General features: G+C 40.3%; 1 protein-coding gene across 1 annotated transcript; it reads left to right on the top strand.

Annotated features, from left to right (window-relative positions):
• The first annotated feature begins 5,588 nt into the window (after positions 1 to 5,588).
• On the top strand, positions 5,589 to 12,122 carry LOC133985560 (protocadherin-23-like). Its single transcript, XM_062425227.1, has 2 exons — positions 5,589 to 8,024; positions 9,645 to 12,122. Exons 1-2 carry the CDS (start codon positions 5,589 to 5,591, stop codon positions 12,120 to 12,122), a joined length of 4,914 nt encoding a protein of 1,637 aa, XP_062281211.1.
• The last annotated feature ends 1,505 nt before the right edge of the window (positions 12,123 to 13,627 follow it).

The following is a 13,627-nucleotide window of genomic DNA, read 5'->3' as shown; positions in this document are numbered from 1 at the left end:
GAGGATAGAGATGGACCTGAGTTGAAAAACATGTCCCTTGTCATATGATTATATCTTATATTATTACATCTTAATGAGATCATTTGACTAGTAATTACATATATATGGTGACAGTTTTTCGATCACCTGATTCATCAGCCTTGGCTGCTCCTGAGGAGGTGGATTGCCCCTGAGTCAGTGCCTCCTCCAAAATACTTTAACAGTGCTCCTGGCGAAGTTTCATATAACGTATGAGCATAATAGGGAGTTGATGTAAAAGGAATATGTTTATTTACTCACATAAATTACTGTGCTCTGCAGCAAACAATTAAAACAACATACCTCAAACTATAAGTTAACTAAGTTAATTCATTAATGCAAAACCATATTGCTAGCAAACGTCACTGCGCTTGTAATTAACGTTAGTTATTAAACATTTGCTATCAAACGTTGTTATCAAAAACGTTGTTTTGATGCCAAAAATCGACCCAGAATAAAACGGAGAATCCACTTATTCAAAGTATTACACAAACACAAAAACGTTAGCTAGCTAATTTGCTATTATAGGCTAACGTAGTTGGAACAACATATCAACAATAATTAGGGACTTTCCTAATTTGAGGAAACTTTTCAAACTCTCCTTGACACCAAATGTTACATTACCAAGACATACCTTTATCTTGTTGTTTTCATCCTCTTCCTTTTTCTTTTTTCTGCCCCTGAAGGGTATGTCCTTTTTTACAACATTATTCTCCTGCTCCTAGCTCCTGGATGCTCAGCGCGCACTGCACACGTTACTAGCTGAGCTCTGACATTTCAAGCAGAGAGGCAGTAGGAAGTAGTTTCCTACTGCCTCTCTGCTAACATAATATTGTTGTTGTTTTTTTGTACAAAAATGCACATTTGATAATATATGAATCATCACCACTCATACATGGAAATAAAACATTAATTACTTATTTCTTTCTTAAGTCAATTGCTCTGCTCTTGGGGCCCCCTAGTGGTCACGGGGCCCTAAGCAGCTGCTTAGTTCGCTTATGCCTTGGGCCGGCCCTGTGTGGAGCAGTCGCCGCACATTATCTGCCCCATGCCTGTTTTTTACGAACCCTGTTTGGTCAGCGTGGATTATCTTTGGTATAACATCTTCCAGTCTACAAGCAATTAGTTTGGATAATATCTTATAGTCTGCGTTTAAGAGGCTAAGGGGTCGGTATGAGTCACATTTCTGTTTGTCCTTGCCTGGTTTTGGGAGCAGTGTGATCGTCGCGATTACCATTGAGTCTGGCAATTTTTGATTTTCAAGTGCTTCTTTAATCATGTTCGTGAGGGGGGTTAATAGCTTTTTTGAAAATCTGGCCCGGGTGTCTTGTTATTTTGTAAGGAGTTAATAGCTTGGAGTACCTCCATCTCTGATATATCTGCATCAAGCAGTTTTCTATCATCATCTTGTAATTTCGGAAGAGTTATACCATCCATAAACCTTCTCGCTCCACTATTATCACCGTCCTGCCCAGTTTTATATAATTCTTCATAAAATTGTTTGAATTCTGCATTTATAGATGCTGAATCGTCAAGGTGTCTATCATCCTCTGTTAATATTGAATCAATAAATTTATCAGATGCTTCCTTCTTAATTTGCCAGGCCAAGAGTTTGCCTGTTTTGTTCCCAAATTCGTAGTAATGGTACCTGGTCCTGGCCATATTTGCTTCCTCTTTGTTGGTGCACAGATTATTATATAGTATCCTTGTTTTAGTTAGGGCATTGAGATGATCTTCATTTTTGGTGGTGATGTATTCCTGCTCCAATTTCTTAATATCATTTTCTAACTTAGTCATTGTTTCTCTAATTTTTTTAACCTTATGGGCACTATATGATATAATATGCCCTCTCATATAGGCTTTAAGTGCTTCCCAAATATTAGTATGTGAGGCAGAGTTTGAATTGGCTTCAAGAAATATTTCTATATATGTAGTCATATATGAAATAAATTCGGGATCTTTTAACATGTAATTTTTGAACCTCCACCTACGGGTTGCGGGCTGTGATGTATTAATCATCCAGGTGAGCATAATGGGATTGTGATCCGAGAAGGTCGCAGCTAAATAAGAGCATTCATTTACTGTGGGCATCATATCTTGTGATACCAGGAACATGTCAATTCTGGAGTATGTCTTATGAACTTCTGAGAAAAAAGAAAAATCCCTCTCTTTTGGATGAAGTTTTCGCCATATATCAATTAAACCTATGTCTCTCATACCTTGTTTTAATGTTGTCGCTAATTTTGATAGATAGGTTGTTTTTGGTGATGATCTGTCCAGTAAAGGATTTAAGACCAAGTTAAAGTCTCCTCCCAGGATAAGCTGGCCCCTAATTGTAGCCAGTTTCATAATCAGATTGTTGAAGAATAATGGATCATCGTAGATAGGTCCATATATATTGACCAAAAATATTCTGTTCCTATTTAGTACGCATTCTACAAGTAAAAATCTCCCATTTTTGTCCTTTTCAACAGAATTTAATTTAAAGTTAAGGTTTTTATTAATGAGCAGGGCAACACCTCTTGCTCTTGAGGAGTAGGAGGAGTAAAAAACGTTACCCACCCAGTCCCTACGCAATTTCAAATGTTCGGCATCAGTTAAGTGGCTCTCTTGAATAAAGGCGATATCTACCCTCTGTCTCTTTAAGTATGTCAACATTTTCTTTCTCTTAATTGGTGAGTTGACCCCTTTAATATTCCAAGATATACATGTTAATTTACCCATTGTGTAAACTCTGAGTATAAATGTTATAGACAATCAACATAGATGAAATGATAAAACTCAACCTGGACCAGAAAGTAGTATGTACATTTACGTAATTAAAAGCTCTAGCTTTAGTGAGAGACCATACATAACCCCAAAACTCTAAACTAAAAACCTGCCTAGTAAAACCCCTGTAACTGAACCACATTAGGTAGGTAACTTTCTTAAACCACAGTGGTGGCCCCAGCAGCTGCTGAAATCAAAACTGGCCACTCATAACATTACACGTTTAGAAATGTTAAAGATAAGATTGAGAGAAGTTTGTAAAATAAGATATAATCAGTCCATACCATTGGGGTGCAATGTATGACATCAAGTTTTTGAGCCTGCATGACAAAGTCTCTTAAGTTAAAGTGTTATAAACGTAACCATCTAGGCCGTTAATAGAACAATTGGCCATGTATCATTGATCAAATGCAGGCTTATCCTCAACCTTGGTCCTAATTATTTGAACATTTGAAGAGAAGAGGAGCAATATGTCACAGCATGATCTTATAGCAGTGTCTTTCTTTGTGCCGCTCAATTCTCTCAACTTGACCGTGAGTCCTTATGCTAATAATAACCCTTCTCATAAATGTCTATAACGCTAGCCTGTGTACAGCAGTCACATTAGTTAGTATTACTCACTCGGAAGTTCTTTCAGAAAACTTTCTGCTTCGGATGGAGTGGAGAAGAACTTGACGGATTCCTGATGCTTAATGCGCAGCTGGGCTGGGTATATCAGCGCGTACTCCACTTCTTTCTCTCGCAGCATCTTTTTCACACCAAGGAACTCGTTTCTCCTGCGCTGCAGGTCTGCGCTGTAATCTGGATAGAATGATATCCTCCTATTCCCATATGTCACCTCTCCTTTGCTTCTGGCAAGTCGGAGGACCTTCTCTTTGTCCCTGAAGTTCAGAAACTTGGCGACAAGAGGCCGCGGTCTGTCCGATTTCTTCCCGACTCGGTGCGCTCTTTCCAGGGTAACAGGTGAGGAGAAGTTGCCACTGCCCAGGGCTTGCGGTATTAACCTTTCCAAAAATGTTACGGCATCGCGACCTTCCGCCTGCTCAGGTACATTCAGGATCCTGATGTTGGATCTTCTGCTGCGGTTCTCTAGGTCGTCAGCTTTGCCTTTGAGATGCTCGATCAGTTTCTCCATCTTGCTAACACGGTCGCGGGTATCTTTGATATCGTCTTCGTTAGCACTCACTCGTGTTTCCATTTCCTGGACCTCTTCCGACAACGTCGAGATTGAAGACTCTATTTTCGTTAATTTAGCTTGTATGTCATTTGTTTTCTTGTCAATATGTTCTGTTAGGTCCTCTTTGGTTTCTTTAATAGCATCCAGAAGTTTGTTCAGGAGTTTCTCAGTTTCGTCCTGTCCGTCCGCCATCTTGGGTGCAGCGTGCAGGTGGAGTGAAGCTGAAGTCGGAGTTTCCTGTCGCTCTTTATGCCGCTTTTTATGCCGAAGATTGTAGCTTGCCATGCACAAGTGCTCAAAGTTTCTGTTTTTTTGCATATAATCTTGAGTTATGAGAGTATTAAGCAGGATAAATGCAGCTATCGGGGCCGACCACCGAGAGCTCACGAATACACGTCCACACCCATCCGCTGCATCCGCCGCCCCCCACCGTTTCATTTTCTGATGCAGTTTTAGAGATAGATTCCACGTGTAGTCCACGCTTGTTTGATTATCCTTTGATGCATTTTGTGTCAGTAGATTTGAAAAAATACAGTCTTTGCCAAAATTCTCTCCTCTTTACTGATAGCACGTTTCACTTTGTCGTTGTTGTGATGTAGTTATCGTTGTAAGCAGCTATTAAGAATTGAAACTCATTCGAATTGTATTGCTTTTCTTTCTTCTTCTTTTTTTTTTTTTTTTTTTTTTTTTTTTACAACATCTTTTAATGTTTAAGTGTGGTTTTGTTCATGGATAATGGGAGTCGGCACTAGTGCAGTATCAAGAAACTGACAGTGGAGACAGTGTGTCTGTTTGTTCTGTTATGTTGGAGGAGTTTCGCTCTTCTGATTTCGGCTACAATATGTAAAATAACTTATACCACGTTCTTTATAACTGCACATTTACAAAGTAAAAGATACTTTATCATAGGCTGTGCAAAATAAGGCAACATTTCCCTGTGTTTTAGTTCATCATGTCAGTAAGGTGGAAATGTAAAGAAAATGCCGAATGGGAGAAAAAGTGAGACCACCAGTTAATCAATAAGGGATGGTAGATGCAGCATGTAAATGTCTTAGTTAAAATGAAAAACCTAATCTAAAATGAAAGTATGTCCCTTTCCTTCTTGGAGTATAGTATAGTTTATGTGCCTGTTCACAATCTCCACACACCAAATTTGATGTGAAATTGGGTTTTTCCCGAGACATAGTTAGAACCAGATCATGTTTTTGTGGCTTTTTTTACAATATCAAATGAATCTATGATGTTGTGACTCGTCTCAATTATAAAGGTACTGTACCAATAAAATAGTTATGTTTTATTTTGCTTTCATTTTTGAAGTAAATATGAGCAAATGAACTGGCTTATCTTTAAAAAAAGACAATAATACATGGCCTTGTTATGTCTAAAGAAATACTCATGGTGTCAGTGTGTACCAGCAAACGAGAAGACACGTTCATTCTCCACCCTTCTCTAATAATGAATTTCAAGGCTGATTCTGGTAATGACCGCAGTTGACTACAGACGTTTCGTGTGTGACTGCAACGACTGTTCTTTGTTCTATTGGAAAGAATCAGGAATACACTGGTGATATATTTTGACCTGCTTAGTAGGAGTTTTGAATGCGTTGCTTTGTCTCGCAGTAACAATGGGATCCGGCAGGTTTGTGCTGCACTACGGCCTTGCTTGTATGTTTCTTGTCCTCCATCCCGCCTATGGAGACTTCAGCTACTCTATTCCCGAGGAGTTGAAACGTGGATCTGTAATTGGAAATATCGCTAAAGACCTGGGACTTGATTTGGGGAGACTGTCTTCTCGCAAGGCTCGTATCGATACGGAGGATGACAACGTTAAGTATTGCGGAGTCAATCTCAATACCGGAGACTTGATTGTTCAAGAAAGGATCGACAGAGAAGGGCTTTGTGGGAAAAAGGCATCATGTGTTTTAAAACAAGAACTTGTATTAGAAAATCCATTAGAGCTGCACCGTATTAACATCCGCGTTCAAGATATCAATGATAATTCACCGCAGTTTAAAGAGGATTCATTTAAGATTGAAATCCACGAAATGGCAGACAAGGGTGCACGTTTTCTTCTCGGAGAGGCACACGATGGAGACATCGGAGAAAATTCTGTTCAAGGATTCTCACTTCAGCAGAATGATCACTTTAAACTAAATGTGAACACGAAATCTGGTGGACGAAAGTACTGCGAATTAGTCTTAGACAAAGAATTAGACAGAGAAGATAAAAAAGAGATGAAGCTCTTGCTTACCGCATTTGACGGTGGCTCTCCTCAGAGATCAGGCACTGTAGTCATTCACGTCACTGTGCTGGATGCTAATGATAATGTACCAGTGTTTAGCCAGTCCGTCTATAAAGCCAGTCTGCCTGAAAACTCTCTTCTCGATACTGTTGTACTCACAGTGAGTGCTACTGATGCAGACGAGGGAGTGAATAGTGAAATTACCTATGAATTTGATCATGTCTCAGGTAAAGATAGTAATGTATTTTTGTTACATTCCAAAACGGGGGAGGTAAGAGTCGCTGGAGCTATTGATTATGAAAAAGTGTCATCTTATGAAATGCAGATAAGCGCAAAAGATGGTCTGGGATTAGTTTCATATGCAACATTAGTTATTGATATTACTGATGTGAATGACAATGCACCAGTTATTTACCTGAAGTCCTTGACTAACCCCATACCTGAGAATGTGTCACCTGGTACAGAGGTGGGCATCATTAACGTGCAGGACAGAGACTCTGAGAATAACAGACAGGTCCGCTGCTCCATTCAACAAGGCGCCCCTTTTATTTTAGTCCCTTCTATTAAAAACTATTATTCTCTGGTGACTACAGGACAACTGGACCGTGAACTAGTGTCTGATTACAACATTACAATCACTGCCACTGACGAGGGCTCTCCACCTCTGTCCTCCTCTAAAACTGCTCAGTTATCTGTAGCAGACATCAACGACAACCCACCTGTGTTTGAGGAACAGTCGTACAGTGCATATGTGACTGAAAATAATAAACCTGGCTCCACTTTATGTTCAGTTACTGCTCGAGACCCCGACTGGAGACAAAACGGTACAGTGAATTATTCTCTGTTAGCTGGTGAGGTGAACGGAGCCCCGGTGTCTTCCTATGTATCTGTTAATGGAGACACGGGGGTGATCCACGCTGTGAGGTCGTTTGATTTTGAACAGTTCAGGAGTTTTAAAGTCCACGTGGTGGCCAGAGACAACGGTTCTCCTCCGCTGAGCAGCAACGTGACCGTCAGTGTGTTCATATCGGATGTGAATGACAACTCCCCTCATATACTGTACCCCGCCGCTGAGGGCAACTCCTTCATGACCGAGCTGCTCCCCAAAACTGCACACGGAGGATCTCTGGTGTCCAAAGTGATAGCGGTGGACGCGGACTCCGGACAGAACGCCTGGCTGTCCTATCATATAGTGAAATCCACTGATCCGGGACTTTTCAGTATTGGTGTCCACAGTGGAGAGATCAGGACACAGCGGGACGTTTCTGAATCTGACAGCATGAAACAGAATCTTATTGTGTCAGTGAAAGATAACGGACAGCCCTCTCTCTCTGCCACCTGTTCCATGTATTTACTTATTTCTGATAACTTGGCTGAGGTCCCAGAACTGAAGGATATTTCTTACGATGAGAAGAATTCCAAACTGACCTCTTATCTGATCATAGCGCTGGTGTCTGTGTCCACGTTTTTTCTGACCTTCATCATCATCCTCCTGGGTGTGAAGTTTTGTCGTAGGAGAAAGCCCAGACTGTTGTTTGATGGTGCAGTTGCCATCCCCAGCGCTTATCTCCCTCCTAATTACGCAGACGTTGACCCCACAGGAACTTTACGCAGCACTTATAATTATGACGCCTACTTGACAACAGGTTCTAGAACCAGTGACTTTAAGTTCGTTTCATCTTACAATGACAACACTCTGCCTGCTGACCAGACTCTGAGGAAAAGTCCATCAGACTTTGCAGATGTGTTTGGAGATTGTGATCGCTCTCCTGAGGTACGCACTCATTTGATTTCAGTCAATTCGTGTTTCGAGCCCTTGGTGCTTTTTTTTGTTTGTTGTTTTTAACTTTTTTCAGTTCCTTTTTACTTTTCTGCAGCTGCTATTCAAAAGTGCAGATGTTTTTTAAAGAGTTGTTAAGTATTCATGAGTGTTCTGATATACTTTAGACCTCAGTTATTCTCGTTCCAGGTTTTTTTTAGATTACATTTAGTCCTTAAATGTTATCATTTAAACATGAAAAGATTTGTATTTGTTTGCTTTTCATAATCAAGTTTCACATACTATTGACAAACAGGTACTGCAGCATTTTTAATTTTTTTTTATAGAGGCGTGTAACAATAATCATAGGCTGTATCCTCCCACACTCACACGCACACACGTATGCCTCACTCACTCACTCACTCACTCACTCACTCACTCACTCACTCACTCACTCACTCACTCACTCACTCACTCACTCACTCACTCACCCACCAAGACCCACATTAATCTTGTCTACTGTCAATTCTTTGCACTTCTTAAGGTTCTTTTTCAGACCAAGCGTTTCATTTATTCTCTTTAAATTGGTTATTATGATCTTCCAACGAGGCAAAACCATTTTAGTACGAGCATTGTTGCTCTGTCCTTGGTGCTGATTCCTGTTACTCTGTCGTTGGTGATGATCTTTATTCCTCTGTCCTTGGTGCTGACCTCCATTTAATTTTCTGATGCATTTTTAGAGCTTTTTTCCATCTGTAGTCGAGTCTGTTGTCTTTTTTTGCCTTTAATTCATTTGTTTTTTAAAGCTTTACTAAAATACAGCCTTTGGCGAAATGCTTAGCTTTTTCCCCCCTATATTTCCACATGCCGTTGTTGTGATGTGCCTTCACTGTAAGAGCGTATTCAGGATTGACACTCATTCGACGTCTATATACTCATAAGTTCTTTAACCTTCTTTTATTTCCAATTGTTAAGTTGTTAGAGCAGTATGACCAAACTGAAAGCAGAGTCAGTGTGTTTGTTTATTTTGTTTTGCAAGAGAAGTCTGGCATTCTTCATCCTATCATGAAGGGGGGAATGTAAAGAAAGTGCAGAAAGGTAGGAAAAGTGCAACCACCATTTCATCAAGAAGTGACAGTAGATTGTTATACATCAGTTCTAATGCAGCATGTTTCTTTTAAGTTAAAATGAAACATCTAAATGCATCTAAAAAAACCGCCCCATCTCCCTCTTTGAACACAGTATAGTTCCTTTGCTTTTTCATAATTTTCACACACCAGCACTGATGTCTAATGAGGGTTTTCCACAGACAGTGTTAAAACAAACTTACGTTTATGTTGCTTTTTTAAAATTACAAATGTGTCAGTGGTGTTATGGCGTCTATTTTAAAATTATAAATACGAACCAATATATTTGCATCTCTTAAAAAGCAAACAAACAAATAACGTAGATTAAATCACACATGGCCTTGTTATGACTACAGAAATACTCATGGTGTCAGTGTGTACCAGCAAACGAGAAGACTTGTTCATTCTCCACCCTTCTATGACAACGAATTCAAAGCCTTATTCCGGTAGGTTATTGTACCCCAGTTCACTACAAAAGCGTCGTCTGTGACTACAGTTTGTTTATTACAGGACATCAGAAATACTCCGGTGATATATTTCGACCTGCTTATAGTTCAGTCTCGCAGTAACAATGGGATACAGCAGGGCTGGGCTGCACTATGGCCTTGCGTGTATGTTTCTTTTCCTCCACCCCGTATATGGAGACGTCAGCTACTCTGTTCCCGAGGAGATGAAACGTGGATCTGTAATTGGAAATATCGCTAAAGATCTGGGAATTGATTTGGGCAGACTCTCTTCTCGCAAGGCTCGCATCGATACGGAGGATAACAACGTATATTGCGGAGTTAATCTCAGTACCGGAGACTTGATTGCACAAGAAAGGATCGACAGAGAAGGGCTTTGTGGGAAAAAGGCATCGTGTGTCTTAAAACAAGAACTTGTACTAGAAAATCCATTAGAACTGCACCGTATTAACATCCATGTTCAAGATATCAATGATAATTCACCGCAGTTTAAAGAAGATTCACTAAAGATTGAAATTCGTGAATCTGCGGTCAAGGGTGCACGTTTTCTTCTTGGTGAGGCACACGATGGAGACATCGGAGAAAATTCTGTTCAAGGATACTCACTTCAGCAGAATGATAATTTTAAATTAAATGTTAACACTAAATCTGGTGGACGAAAGTACTGCGAATTAGTCTTAGACAAAGAATTAGACAGAGAAGATAAAAAAGAGATGATGCTCTTGCTTACCGCATTTGATGGTGGCTCTCCTCAGAGATCAGGCACTGTAGTCATTCACGTCACTGTATTGGATGCTAATGATAATGTACCAGTGTTTAGCCAGTCCGTCTATAAAGCCAGTCTGCCTGAAAACTCTCTTCTCGATACTGTTGTACTCACAGTGAGTGCTACTGATGCAGACGAGGGAGTGAATAGTGAAATTACCTATGAATTTGATCATGTCTCAGGTGAAGATAGTAATGTATTTTCGTTACATTCCAAAACGGGGGAGGTAAGAGTCGCTGCAGCTATTGATTATGAAAAAGAGTCATCTTATGAAATGCAGATAAGCGCAAAAGATGGTCTGGGATTAGTTTCATATGCAACATTAGTTATTGAAGTCACTGATGTGAATGACAACGCACCAGTTATTTACCTGAAATCATTGACTAATCCCATACCTGAAAATGTGTCACCTGGTACAGAGGTGGGCATCATTAATGTGCAGGACAGAGACTCTGAGAATAACAGACAGGTCCGCTGCTCCATTCAGCAAGGCGCCCCTTTTAAATTAGTCCCCTCAATTAAAAACTACTATTCTCTGGTGACTACAGGACAACTGGACCGTGAACTAGTGTCTGATTACAACATTACAGTCACTGCCACTGACGAGGGCTCTCCACCTCTGTCTTCCTCTAAAACTGTTCAGTTATCTGTAGCAGACATCAACGACAACCCACCTGTGTTTGAGGAGCAGTCGTACAGCGCATATGTGACTGAAAATAACAAACCTGGCTCCACTTTATGTTCCGTTGTTGCTCGAGACCCCGACTGGAGACAAAACGGTACAGTGATTTATTCTCTGTTAGCTTGTGAAGTGAACGAAGCCCCAGTATCCTCCTATGTATCTGTTAACGGAGACACGGGGGTGATCCACGCTGTGAGGTCGTTTGATTATGAACAGTTCAGGAGTTTTAAAGTCCACGTGGTGGCCAGAGACAACGGTTCTCCTCCGCTGAGTAGCAACGTGACCGTCAATGTGTTCATATCGGATATGAATGACAACTCTCCTCAGATACTGTACCCCGCCCTCGAGGGCAACTCCTACATGACCGAGCTGGTCCCCAAAGCTGCACACGGAGGCTCTCTGGTGTCCAAAGTGATAGCGGTGGACGCGGACTCCGGACAGAACGCCTGGCTGTCCTATCATATAGTAAAATCGACTGATCCGGGACTTTTCAGTATTGGTGTCCACAGCGGAGAGGTCAGGACACAGCGGGACATTTCTGAATCTGACAGCATGAAACAGAACCTTATTGTGGCAGTGAAAGATAACGGACAGCCCTCTCTCTCTGCCACCTGTTCCATTTATTTACTTATTTCTGATAACTTAGCTGAGGTCCCAGAACTGAAGGATATTTCTTACGATGAGAATAATTCCAAACTGACCTCTTATCTGATCATCGCGTTGGTGTCTGTGTCCACCTTTTTTCTTACCTTCATCATCATCATCCTGGGTGTGAGGTTTTGTCGCAGGAGAAAGCCCAGGCTGTTGTTTGATGGAGCAGTTGCCATCCCCAGCGCTTATCTCCCTCCTAATTACGCAGATGTTGACCCCACAGGAACTTTACGCAGCACTTATAATTATGACGCCTACTTGACAACAGGTTCTAGAACCAGTGACTTTAAGTTCGTTTCACCTTACAATGACAACACTCTGCCTGCTGACCAGACTCTGAGGAAAAGTCCATCAGACTTTGCTGAAGTGTTTGGAGATTGTGATCGCTCTCCTGAGGTACGCACACATTTCATTTCAGTCAACTTGAACTTTGCGTCCTGCAAAAGTAATTTTGGTGTTCTTTTTTGACTCTTTACAGTTCCACTGTTCTTTTCTGCCGTTGATATTCAAAACAATGTCAATATGTCCAAGAGTTGTTGTTTTTCCTCCAGCATTCTTGTTAGTTTCTAAAAACTTAAGACCTCAGCCTTTCTCGATACAGGTTTTTTTTTTAGATCAAAGTTGACCTTAAAGTTATTTTTTCAGTATCATAACCATTACATGTGTTTAATTTTACTCAATCAAGATTTGCAAAATAATGCTGAACACCTCATATAGCAACTTTTAAAGCGGCACATGACAATCAATACACACAGAGGTTATCAATCTTATCAATTTGTTGTTCATTGATGTTATAATGCTGACGCAAAATGTACTAATACAATCCATGACATAGTCCTTCTGGTGATGATGTTTGTTGCTCTGTCCTTTGAGCTGACCCCGTTTGATATTTTTGATGCATTTTTAGAGCTAGTTTCCCTATGTAGTTCACGCGGTTTGGCTTTTTTGCTCATTTTAATTTTGTTTCGGGAGATTTGCAGAAATACAGTCTTTGCCAAAATACTCAGCTCTTTCCTGATTGTATGTTTCCACATGTCATTGTTGTGATCTGGTTTCATTGCAAGAGCATCTTAAGGATTGAAACTTATTCGAATTGTATTGCTGTTTTTTTCACAACAGCTTTTAATTTTTAAGTGTGGTTTTGTCCATTGATAATGGGAGTGGGCACTAGGGTAGTATCAAGAAACTGACAGTGGAGATAGTATTTCTGTTTACTCTGTTTTGTTAGAGGTGTCCCGCTTTTCTTGACTTCGGCTCCAACATGTAAAATAAATCATACCACGTGCTTTATATCTGCAACTTTACAAAGTAAAATGTACTTTATCATAGGATGTGTAAAATAAGGTAATATTTCACTGTGTTTTACTTCATCCTGTCAGTTAGGTGGGAATTGAAACATAATGGCGAATGGGAGGAAGAGTGCGACGACCAGTTCATCAAAAGGGGACAGTAGATTTTTTTTAACATCAGTTCTCATCTCAGCATGTGAAGTGCTGATTTAAAATGAAGCATCTGATCAAAAATGAAAGTATTTCCTTCCCTTCCTGGAGTATAGTACAGTTTATGTGCCTGTTCACAATCTTCAGACACCAAAGGGGATGTGAAAAAGGGGTTTCCCGAGACAGAGAACAAATGTATGTTTTTGGGGATTTTTTGCAATAACAAATGAGTCTATGATATTATAACTCGTTTCAGTTGTAAGGGTATCACATCCATGACATAATGTTGCATTTTGTTTTTACATTTTATGTAAATACGGGCGAGTGAACTGACTTATCTTTAAAAAAGAAAAAGAGAAGATATAATGCATTCTCTTGTTATGTCTAAATAAATACTCATGGTGTCAGTGTGTACCAGCAAACGAGAAGACACGTTCATTCTCCACCCTTCTCTGACAACAAATTTCAAGCCAGATTCTGGTATTTTACCGCAGTTGACTACAAATGCTTCATGTGTGACTACAACGTCTTTTT

This window comes from Scomber scombrus, chromosome 9 (genome assembly GCF_963691925.1).
Source record: "Scomber scombrus chromosome 9, fScoSco1.1, whole genome shotgun sequence".
NCBI classification, from domain to species: domain Eukaryota; kingdom Metazoa; phylum Chordata; class Actinopteri; order Scombriformes; family Scombridae; genus Scomber; species Scomber scombrus.
Note: the sequence above shows the minus strand (reverse complement) of the source record. Positions and strands in the feature narration are given on the sequence as shown.